Raw genomic sequence first — 12,621 nt, 5'->3', positions numbered from 1 at the left:
GTTAACTGTGAAATTTTAGAAGAATTCCCTTTAAAGTCAAGACAAGAAAAAGAAGACTACTATCATTGTTTCCATTCAAAGATGTATTAGAGTTCTTACACAATACAACAAAAGAAAAAACGCTGTAAGGACTGGAAGAGATAAACAAATTGTCATTATCTGCGAACAATATGACAGTGTATAGAATCTTAAACCGGTGACGATATAATAAAATATTTCAGGAAGACTGCTGGATACTTTTTACTTAAATGTAATTTAGTAATATAATTAAAGAAATTCTCACTTATAATAGCAACAAAAACTGTAACATATCTAGGAATAACTTTTTAAAATGATATATAAGACCCCTGTGGAGAATTTCACAAAACCTTATTGAAGGATACAAAATAAAGCCTAAATGAATAGAGAGATATAAAATTAATAACAATACGTAATAATTTGTTTACTATGTGCCAGGTTCTGAGTGCTTTTACATATATCAACTCATTTAATCCTCACATTTTACAGTTTTTATCACTATCTGTATTGTACTGACAAGAAAACTGAGGCAGAGAATTTACCTAGGATCACAGTGTTGCTAAGTGGCAGGTCTGGGATTTGAATATAGAAGGTCTGGTTCCTTTCAACTAAGACTAAATATTATGAAGGTCTGACTTTTCCTTAATCTATAAATTTAATGTAATTCTAATCAAAAGCCCATGAAGCTTTTATTTGAATTAGAAGCTGACATTAAAGTTTAAATGACAGAGTAATAAGGCAGAATACTACATTTTTAAAAACAAAGAAGGATTCACCCAACTGGGTATCAAGATTTATAAAACTGCAGCCAATAAAAAATGTGGTATCAGTGCAGGCATGGAGAAGCTAAAGTGGACTAACAGAAGAAAGTCCAGAAATATCCAGCATATATAAACTTGGTATGTGATAAGAGATGACATTACTCATCGATGAGGAACTAGTGCAGTATCCAATACATGATAATGAGAAATTCAGTTAACAACATAAATATATGTATACATGTGTATGTATGACTATACATAACTATATATACACACATATATAAATCATGTGCATGTATAATACACATACACACATATATAAGTAATATACATATAAGTTAGATTCCTGCCTCCACAACATACATAATAGCAAACTCAAGAGAATTAAGGAGCTAATAGAAGATTACCTTTACGACTTCAGTACAGGAAAAGATGTATAAATCTGGCAATGTAACTAATTTAGCTTTATCATAAAAGCTTATTTTTGTTATGAGGCTAATATAGATAACAGATTTGGTGGGGAGGAATTGAGATGTATATTAGCTACAAAGGAGTGGTATCAAGAGGATATTAAAACATCTCTCAAACACATGAAAACAAGACATTTAACAATAGGGAATGATCAAGGGATATGAAGAAGTAACTTAGAAAGAAAACCCCAAAATCTAATAAATATATTCAAGATTCAACTTCAGTAGCTCAGGAAAATACAAAGTTTAAGATGACAAAATGTTTCACTACCCACTGACTGTTAATTATAAATTCTGACTCACAAGTGATGGAGAAGACATACAGAAACAAGAATTCTCACATACTACTATTAGGAATGTAAACTAAAAAGATCACTTTAAGAGCAATTTGGCAAACACTAATTCAAAACACTCACACCTTATGACCAGTAATTATGCTTTTAGATATATATCCTAGGGCAACAGTCAGCAAACTAGGGCCTACTAAGCCATCTGTTTTTGTAAATTAAGTTTTACTGAAACACAGCCATGCCCATTTGTGTTCATAAATTTACTATGGTTGCTTTCTTGTTAAAAGGCAGGGTTGAGGCCGGGAGTGGTGACTCATGCCTGTAATCTCAACATTTTGGGAGGCTGAGGCAGGTGGATCACCTGAGGTGAGGAGCTCGAGGCCAGACTGGGCAACATAGTGAAACCCCGTCTCTACTAAAAATACAAAAATTAGCCAGGCGTGGTGGCGCACACCTGTAATTCCAGCTACTTGGGAGCCTGAGGCACAAGAATCGTTTGAACCTTAGAGGCGGAGGTTGCAGTGAGACAAAATTGCACGACTGTACTCCAGCCTAGGTAACAGAGTGAGACTCTGACTCAAAAAAAAAAAAAAAAAAAAAAAAAAGAAAGAAAGAAAAAGGCAGGGTTGAGTAGTTGCAAAAGAGACCATATGGTCCACAAAACCTAAATATTTACTACGTGGCCTTCTAAGAAAAAGATTGCTGACTCCTCACCTAGAGAAACTCTTGCATGTTTGTTTACAAGACATGAATAAGTATGTTTATCAGAGCTGTTTTTAACTGAAAAATTAGAATCAACTTAAGTGTCCATCAACTAGGGAGGAGATAAACTATATTAAACAGCATCATCAATTATGGCAATATAGAGGTGTAGTTACACCTTCACCCCAATTCCCACATCCCAGTAGTAAGCTCTATTAACAAACTGATGTGCACTTTTCCAACCTCTGCTTACATGCCTATGGAAGGGTAAGTACCACCATACTAGGTGACCAAATACACACTGAACAAGTAAGAGTAAATAAATAAATAACCATGCAGTTAAGAGGTACCTGGAGACTAACCATCTCATACAGGTAGGCAAAAGTGGATTTTGAGTTTTCCTAAATTATTTACTAGTCATCTGTGTTTTCCTGGTCATTTGCCATCTTTTTAATGAATTGCCTTATTACATCCTCTGTCTATTAAAAAACACGGGTTAGGCAGGTGCGATGTACACGCCTAAGGTCCCAACTATGTGGGAGGCTGAGGAAGGAGGGTTGCTAGAGCCGTTTGAGGGTGTAGTGTATTATGATTGCTCCTGTGAATGGTCACTGCACTCCAGCCTGGGCAACCAGCAAGACCCCTACTCTGAACAAAACAAAAACACAGGGTTGTCTTTTTCTTATTAATTTGTAGGAATTCTTATATTTTAGAGATATTAACATTTTCCCCTTTATGTGTTATATTTTTCTAATTTATCTTTTGTGCAATGAATGATTTAAAATGTTATGAGATAAATCCCAACTTTCCTTCCTCTTTATTGCTTTTGAGTTTCCATTCATATTTAAGAAGATCTCTTGTCTGTATTTTATTCTATTAATTTTAGATTTATTTTTCACATTTGAATAGCTAATCAACCTGTTACTTTTCTTAAGATGTGAGCTAAGGGTTTAATTTCTCATTTTTTGAATAGGTCACTGGTTGTACCTATATAATTTATTGAGTAATTTACCATTTTCTCCAAAATTTATAATGTAACTTCTCTCATATAAAGGTGGTAAATATTCTTGTACCTCTTTCTAGTCTTTATCATTTGCCTAAATTTATTCCTGTGCTATTATCATACTGTGATTATTCCAACATCTTCACAGTAACTTTTAACAAATGCTAAGGTAAATCTTCAATTATACGTTCTTTCATAAATGTTTTTGGAAATTCTTGCATTATAAACTTTATAATCATTTTTCTAGGTTCCAAAAAATTTAGTGTCCTTCAACAACTTTATGTTTTTCTTTATGCAGGCTTTTTCTAGTTACTTTAAAGTTTCCTGTTATTGTGAACAGGTCCTCCTACCCCCATTTCCACTTTTAACTGGTAGTTATTGCTGATTTTTGTATGTATCTTAACTCAAGATACCTTACTAAATTCTCTTACTAGTTTAAATACTTTTTAGTTCATTTTGTATAGCTTTTCTAGGCAAACCACCGCATCATTTACAAATAATTATTTAATCTCTTCCTTTCTAGCTCAAAAATAGTGTAGGATTCATAACACTTATTTTGTTTTTTTCTACTTGCATTAGTCAAGCCTGTCAAACAAAGTTAAATAATAGTGATAACAGCAAGCTACTCAAACATATTAATGATAGCAATGATGATTACCTCATTATTTCTGTTTTCTTTTTCAAGACAGGGTCTTGCTCTGTCACCCAGGTTGGAGTGCAGTGGCATGACCATAGCTCACTGCAACCTCTAATTCCTAAGCTCAAGCAATCCTACCACCTCAGCATTCCTTAAGGCAGCTGGGATTTACAGTTGTGTGCCAACACTACTGCTAACTTGTGATCCTCTTGCCTCAGCCTCCCAAAGTGCTAGGATTACAGGTCTGAGCTATTTCACTCAGTCACTATTTTCTTAATATAAGGTTTGCTTCTGGTTTGTGGTAATACTTACATTTAAAAACTTTCATTCTATTCTTATTTTATTTGGAATTCTTATTTACTCCTTCCCCTTGCAAATGAGATCTCATATTTTTTCTCATAGCCTCAGACCCTCCTGAGATCTCCTCTTCCAGGGCTGTTCTTGTTTCACTTGTTGAATCACCCAAGCAGTGAGTTAGGAGGGAAAGGAGTGCTTTGACTACCGTATTCCCACTATTCTCAGTATCTTATTTTATAATAGCTTGCATACTATTCATTTAATTTAAAATATGTGTCTGTATTCTGCCCTTAAGTATTTCTGTACACAACATATTCCTAGAAGTCCTATAGAAACACAGGGTCATAGAGCATAGGCATTTTAATTTTGGCAAATAATGCCAAACTGTCCTCCAAAAATGTATCAATTTATTCTTAAAAGAACAGGGTAGACAATGTTGGCTGGGCGTGGTGGCTCATGCCTGTAATCCCAGCACTTTGGGACGTCAAGGCAGGCAGATCACTTGAGGCCAAGAGTTCAAGACCAGACTGACCAATATGGTGAAACCCTGTTTCTACTAAAAATACAAAAATTAGCCGGGCGTGGTGGCACACGACTATAGTCCCAGCTACTCAGGAGGCTCAGACACGAGAATCGCTTGAAGCCAGGAGGTGGGGGTTGCAGTAAGGCAAAATCAAACCATTGCCCTCCAGCCTGTGTGACAGAGCAAGACTGTGTCTCAAAAAGAAAAAACAAAACAAACAAAAAAGATTTAAAGGTAGATGATGTTTTTACTTTCACACCCTTGCTAATACTGCATGTCATCAAATTATAAAGTTTCGGGCAGCCTGATAGGCAAAAAAAAATAGCACCTTATTTTATATTACATTTCCCTGATGTGTAGTGATGTTTAAGCATCTTTTCACAATTGTTTATTAGACACTTGAACTTAATTTTCTGATGGAACTATTCACATCTTCTGACTATTTTGCTATTTGGTTATCTGTTTTCTTTCTTTTCTTTCCTTTCTTTCTCTCTCTTTTTTTTTTTTTTTTTTGAGTACAGTGGTGAGATTGTAGCTCACTGCAGCCTTGAACTCCTGGGCTCAAGGGATCCTCCTCAGCCTCAGCCTCCCAAGTAACTAGGTCTACGGATGTGCACCATCATACTCAGCTATTTTTATTTATTTATTTATTTTTTTTTGGTAGAGGTAGGGTCTTGCTATCTTGCTCAGGCTGGTCTCGAACTCCTGGGCTCAAGTGATCCTTCTGCCTCAGCCTCTCAAAGTGCTAGAATTACAGGTGTGAATCACCATGCCTGGCATGGTTGACCATTTTCAATTGATTTGTAGGTGATCCTTGTAGAGTAGGGATATTAAATCTCTTATATATTCTACCAACATTTCCATTATTTGCCTTTTTATCTTGTTTACAATTTCTTTAACCTTAACCTTCATATAACTATTTCCAGAATAAATGAAGGCGTATGTTTCTCAAACTACAGAATAAAATTTCCTTAGAATATTAACTACCAAAATGAAGAATACCGCATTCCAAAATAAAATAAGAATGACTATATCAGCGCTTATGTGAACAAAATGGCTAAGAAAGAACTCAAGTTAACCTCTCTTCAGGGATATAAACTGTCTGGAATACGCCTATTTATATTTATATAGCACAAGAATTTTTACAACTACCATCACATCTTGTTCTTTAAGGATCTCTCTCTAAAAAAAAAGCTCACATTAACAGACACAAAAAAACTAACTTATGTCTACAGTATCCCATATATTCATGTTCTAAAAATGCAAATTCATATAAAGTAATACTTCTGTTTTTTTGAAACAAATAAACCTAACATTTTAAAATAATTCCATGAAAATCTCAAATTTAAATCTAAATGTAAAATGGAATATATTTTTAGAAATTATTTATATATTCTTGATTTTAGTTCTTTGCCAGTTATATGGTAATAAATATCTTCTCCCAATTTGTAACTTATCTTTTCACTTTCTTTCAGGTACCTGTTGAAGACAAATTCTTAATTTTAATACAGTAAACTTATTGGTCTTTTATCATTAGTGTTTTAAGTCTTTCTTAAGAAATACTTTCCTACTCTAATATCAGAAACATACTTATGTATATTTTCTACTGAAAGGTTTAAAGTTTTACTTTTGACATTTAAGTCATGAATCTTTCTGACTAGGATAGGGGCAAGAGGGAAGGTAAGAAAAAACAATATATTATATACACGTATTATAACTAACATGTACACATACATGCACATGCACACACACACTAGTTAAGCCCCCAACCTCATTATGAAACTAACAAGTATGGACTATGAAATGTAGTATGGTACTGGTGTTTTAGTAGCACCTTAGCCTACCACCATACTCCAAAACAGATAGAATATACATTATGTTTAGGCTGGGTGATATGGTTTGGCTGTGTCCCCATCCAAATCTCATCTTGTAGCTCCCATGTGTTGTGGGAGGGACCCAGTGGGAGATAATTAAATTATGGGGGTGGGTCTTTCCTGTGCTGTTCTTGTGATAGTAAATAATTCTCACGAGATCTGATGGTTTTAAAAATGGGAGTTTCCCTGTCAGTCTCTCTCTCTTTGCCTGCTGCCATCCATGTAAGACATGACTTGTTCCTCCTCGCCTTCCACCATGATTGTGAGGATTCCCCAGCCACGTAGAACTGTTAAGTCCCTTAAACCTCTTTCTTTTGTAAACTGCCCAGTCTCGGGTATGTATTTATCAGCAGCCTGAAAACAAACTAATACACTGGGCATGATGACTCTAAATCCTAGCACTTTGGGAGGCCGAGGCGGTTGGATCACTTGAGGTCAGGAGTTCAAGACTAGCCCGGCAAACATGGCAAAACCCCATCTCTACTAAAAATACAAAAATTAGCTGGGCACGGTGGTGCACGCCTGTAATCCTAGCTACTCAGGTGGCTGAGGCAGGAGGATTGCTTGAGCCCGGGAGGTGGAAGTTGCAGGTGAGATCATGCCATTGCACTTCAGCCTGGGCAACAGGGTAAGACTCCTTCTCAAGAAAAAAAAAAAAAAAAAAAAAATTCATTATGTTTAGGAAGAGTCACACAAAAAATAAAGACTATACTTCAAGGAATGTAAAATATCCTACAGTAGCCATTTTAAAACTATTTAATATGTTTTATAGAATAAAAAATGTATGTGTATCACTACCATGTAAATGTTGGTCTCTGCTTTTATTTGCTATTAATATTTACTTAAAGAAAATCTTTAAATGTTTTCCTCCCAATTTGTCCCAGAAGTTAAAAAAGAAAACAACAACCCATGCTAGTTTTGAAACAGATAAGGCAATTGGCAAGGCTTCTTCAGGGCTTAAAAACATTAGTCAGTCATAAACTTGTTTGAATATAAAAAGGCTATATTCAATAATATATAAAAATACTTAATAGCAAAGCTAGCTAATACAATACTCTTTCTTGACATTGAGGGTAGAAGTATGGGAATGTTCTCCATACAACTTACCTCATCTCTCCTAAAATTCTCTTTGTTTCCTTCCTATTATCCTTGAATGAGGGTTTTTTAAGTGCACAATTTGAAGAGCAGTGACATGTTCTGAATGCCTTTATACAGTCTAAGATTACAAGAAGTAAAAATCTCAAAGGAGAACTGAAGCTAGTTACTAGCTACCAGAAGACCACCATCTAACTCTGTCTCTCCCTTAGAATTCGAAGGCAGAACAGAACAGTACCAGGGGAAATGAATATGGTAAAGACACAACTATGTGAATATTGATTACGTTGCTCAGCAGCCATGATAAATCTTATTTTGAAATAGAGCCAAAATAAAGACAGCCTTATAAATGTCTTTAATAAAATTTAATCAATATTAACAGAACTGTAATTCATTTTATTCCTAATAGCTCTTCGCTGTTTTATCACTTAGAAACAAGTAACTTACCTGTGCTCGTTTTTCCATATCCTGGCAGGTACCTAGTTGTTCTTCCATCGCAACTCTGATTTGCCTCGCTTCATATTCCAATTGCCTTCTGGTCATATCTGTTTGTAAGGAAAACTAAAACCACAAATAATAAAAAAGTATCAATATCTTGTATTTATGCTAATCAGTAAAAGCAAAAAAGCATATAAGTACCAATAAAGAAAATGAATAAGCAAATATGTCAGTCATGGTGCATGAGAAAATTATTTTTTACTTCAAGGAGTGTTTAAATTTGATTATAGGTGTCAGACTCAATCTGGATCCCTGATGTGATGTGGAATTCAAACACTTATTTGCCAAAGTCACAAGTGGCTTTAATTAGATTGGCCTATTTCACTTAAAATATATAATTGGTCCAGTTAGAGTGAGGCTAAATTCAGTTGCCTTATGACTCTTCTCTACTGAAGAGGGACTACTTTTAATTATTAAATACTAGCATATTAATGTGGACAACATAGAAATATCAAGAAACAAGTCCATCATTCTTAAGCTTATACTTCAACTTAAGGTAAGGATTACTATATACATACAGATTAAATAGAGAGAACTTTTCCATTAATCAAATGAAGAATATGGGATAAGAAAAAGCCTACATGTAAGAAAGATAATCATAAATAAGAGTGGACAAAGTTAACACAGACTTTGGTAAAAATTCAAAAGTAAAGCAAAGTTGAAACAAAAAGAGGTACTTCTTCAGAATGGGTGATAACTCATTCAAAAATTTATTAACCCTTTAATTAAAATTCCAAGGACTGTGATAACTGCCAAGCATGCAACAGGATTTTAAAAGGACAAGGTAATGAAACTTATAAACCCATGCCCAAAAGGTAATAAAAGCTGATTAAATAAAATGATAGGTAACAGACTTATAATGGGCCATGAAGGGAATGAGGAAATGCTATAGATTTTCTGTGTGCCCTTAGAAAACTGTATATGACATATATCTGACTCAGAATAGCATTCTGGTCCAAGAACTCCAAATTGTGTTGTCAGTTGTAGTTAGATTAGTTCTCACCCTTTTCCCTTTGCAACATACAGATGACATTCATATGCAGAATGTATTCCCTTAGGCATACCCAAATTATGGGTTGCAATAGAGATGAAATAGTCTGCATGTTATTTCTTATTCCTACTGAGCCAGTTGTAACTCCACTTATTAGTCCTCCACTTCCCAAACCCTCTCTGCAAAAAAAAAAAAATTGAACATGACACAGTATGTTGCAATAATGTGGTTTAGATCTGATGTTTTCAGTAATGTTTTGATAAGTAGGTATTTCCACATAAAGTGTTCATTAGCTTGGCTTCCCAACATAAATGCAAAATTTGTGAAATTAAAAAACACTTATAAAATACAAGCAGAGTTTAAATTTGCTAATGTTGCCAATGGTCCCTGATAATGTCTTATATATCATATTAAATAAATGTGATCTACTTAATAAATTAGTAGAGAATAATTAACTTGACAACTGATCTTTGTTTCAGATAGTAAACAAATACTCTTGAGTTGTCATGTACATTTAAGCTCTTTCCTGAACCTGACTGCATGCAGACAGTGGGATTCTGGATTTTGTATATTCTCTAATGACCAAAATTAACGGTAAGCAAAACTACACTTTGGTATTTTTCTTCGTAAGTTATAGTCCCAATAAATCCCCCAAAATTCCTAATCCTCACAGGCTAACAATAACTGTTCTCTCACTATCTGTGCTCCTTAATTCCCAGGAGCACTGTTAAGTGTTAACATGTTAAGGGCCCTGTCAGAAAAACGGATCCTTTCTCTCTCAAAACCCTGAATGATTATTCTAGGAGAGTGAGCCCTTAAGCTTCCAGTTCCACCTCCTGTCAGCCAATGTCCACTCAGGAAACCTGGCTAGCTACATGTTTTCAAAAAGGTTTTCTCTCTTTCAGTTTTTACCTTTTTGTCTATTTTGGTCTCTCAAAGTAGTAGTAGAAAATGAAAAATCTAAGCTAAGAGAGTAAGTTATATTTTAATTAGTCTATTTTCTTTTAAAAAATTACATGTGGCCGGGCGCAGTGGCTCACACCTGTAATCCCAACACTTTGGGAGACCAAGGTGGGTGGATCACGAGGTCAGGAGATCGAGACCATCCTGGCTAACACATCAAAACCTTGTCTCTACTAAAAGTACAAAAAATTAGCTGGACATGGTGGCATGCACCTGTAGTCCCAGCTACTTGGGAGGCTGAGGCAGGAGAATCGCTTGAACCTGGGAGCCGGAGGTCGCAGTGAGCTGAGATTGCGCCACTGCACTCCAGCCTGGGCGACAGAGCGAGACTCCATCTCAAAAAAAAAAAAAAAAGTTACGTGAAATATTTATGGATAATAGCTAAAATATGTAGTCTTGTTTGAGATTATATATATATTTTTTTTTCTTTTCTTTTTTTAAATATAGAATATTTCATGAATTTCCATGTCATCGTTGAGCAAGGGCCATGCTAATCTCCTCTGCCTCGTTCCAGTTTTAGGATATGTGTTGCTGACGCAGCCACTACAAATGTATTTGAGAAATATTCTTATATGTGCCATCCCATGAATAAAATCACTGACATGGAGAGGGAGAGGCTGACAGGATTAGAATTTTTTTTTTTACAGAACACTGCAGATCTATAACCCGGAGCGGCTTGGAGGTGGTGAATATCAGCTCCTCTAGTATGCAATAAAAAATGGCTTCCAATAAAACTACACTGCAAAAAATAGGAAACAAACAGAATGGAAAGAATAAAAAAGATGAAGAGGCAGAGCCGGAAGAATCTGTGGTGGAAAACGTACTAGACTGACGTGTACTGAATGGGAAAGTGGAATATTTCCTTAAGTGGAAGGGATTTACAGATGTTGATAACACTTGGGAACCTAAAGAAAATTTAGATTGTTCAGGGTTAATTGAAGCATTTCTTAATTCTCAAAAAACTAGTCAAGAAAAAGATGGCACAAACAGAAAATCTTTATCTGACAGTGAATCTGATGACAGTAAATCAAAGAAGAGAAGGGATGCTGCTGACAAACCAAAAGGCTTTGCCAGATGTCTTGATCCTGAAGGAGTAATGAGCGCCACAGACAGCAGTGGAGAACTGCTGTTTCTCATGAAATGGAAGGGTTCAGATTAGACAGAGTTGCTGCTGGCAAAAGAGGCAAATATGAAGGGTCCTCAAAATGTAATTGCTTTTTATAAAGAGAAACTAACTTGGCATTCTTGTCCAGAAGATGAAGCACAGTAATTGTTCGCACTGTTTTATATGGGTCTTGGTTTTTGATTTACTAGTGTGAAGAAATAACTACATTTTAATGAAAATCAAGTTTGGTATGTTTGTTTTGAAAGTAGTATTGGGAGAGTTGCTGTGGATTTTCTTTTGCATTAATAGCACTGGTTACTTTGAACAAATAAATAAAAGCTTTCTGTAGTTGCTTCCTTCATCAGAAAAAAAAATTAGATACCATGGTATATTATATCCATTGCATGAGAGAACAACTTTTCTAAATATATTAGGGGAAATTTCCTTAGCCATTACTCAATCAGAACTTCTGTTCTCATATGCCTAAGGACCATTCTGGGTTTCTTATTTGTTTTTTTTTTCATGTGTGTGTGTGTATAAAGAAAATGCACACGTAAATGTTTTCTTTTTTTATTGTTTTTAAACATTTACCAAAATAAAAATCACAGGTAATGCAATGTTTCTGAAATGCCATCATTCTGAACAATCTAAGAAAAATAAATCACTTCAAGTTAAATTGAAAAACTTCCTTAAGTCATACATTTCAAGTTAAATTAATGATTTTAATTAATTGGACAATTCAAATGGGATAATTTAAAAGCAGCCATATCAGAATTCATATCTATAAATGCAATGGTTTGCAAAATTTCTAAAATGAAAAATTTTACCATTGCCAGCAACATCCAGATGAGGAAACCAGACAAATCCTAGTATATTTTAATTAGCTGAACAAGACAGTTAAATGGACACTTAAAGATTCCTCTGGTGAGTCATTTCTTTTTTTTTATTTTTTCTTTTTGTTTTGAGATGGAGTCTTGCTCTGTCGCCCAGGCTGGAGTGCAGTGGTGTGATCTTGGATCACTGCAACCTCTGCCTCCCAGGTTCAAGTGATTTTCCTGCCTCAGCCTCTCAAGTAGCTGAGATTACAGGCATGCACCACCAGGTCTGGCTAATTTTTGTATTTACTTTAGTAGAGACAGAATTTCACCATGTTGACCAGGCTGGTCTTGAACTCCTGGCCTTAAGTGATCCACCTTCCTCAGCTTCCCAAAGTGCTGGGGTTACAGGCGTAAGCCTCCGCCATGCTGAGTCATTTCTTAACAAAAAGTTGAAATCCCTGTGTTACACTGACTAAAAGGTCATGATTCATGGAATGTCTAAGACTTGGCTCATGGAAACCTAATCAGATAGTTAGAGATGTCGGCAGTTTAGGACCTGCTGTCATAAATCGGTGA

At 35.2% G+C, this 12,621-nt stretch overlaps 1 protein-coding gene, 1 non-coding gene and 1 pseudogene across 18 annotated transcripts in view; 1 reads left to right on the top strand and 2 right to left on the bottom strand.

The window, feature by feature from the left end:
- The window catches only part of APC (APC regulator of WNT signaling pathway), a 140,455-nt gene that overhangs the window by 58,740 nt on the left and 69,094 nt on the right, over positions 1-12,621 (bottom strand). For all 17 annotated transcript variants that reach the window (XM_054555816.2, XM_054555817.2, XM_054555823.2 and 14 more), the window contains one exon: positions 8,118-8,231. In XM_054555816.2, coding sequence (XP_054411791.1) covers positions 8,118-8,231 — 114 coding nt within the window. The remainder of the gene's footprint in view (positions 1-8,117; positions 8,232-12,621) is intronic.
- On the bottom strand, positions 10,560-10,666 carry LOC112133574 (U6 spliceosomal RNA). The gene has a single exon (XR_002915214.2). It is a non-coding gene; the product is annotated as a U6 spliceosomal RNA (small nuclear RNA).
- On the top strand, positions 10,729-11,392 carry LOC100432377 (chromobox protein homolog 3-like; annotated as a pseudogene).

The sequence above is a fragment of the Pongo abelii genome, chromosome 4 (genome assembly GCF_028885655.2).
Source record: "Pongo abelii isolate AG06213 chromosome 4, NHGRI_mPonAbe1-v2.0_pri, whole genome shotgun sequence".
Lineage (NCBI taxonomy): Eukaryota > Metazoa > Chordata > Mammalia > Primates > Hominidae > Pongo > Pongo abelii.
The sequence above is the reverse complement of the archived record's forward strand: the minus strand, read 5'-3'. Positions and strand labels throughout refer to the sequence as shown.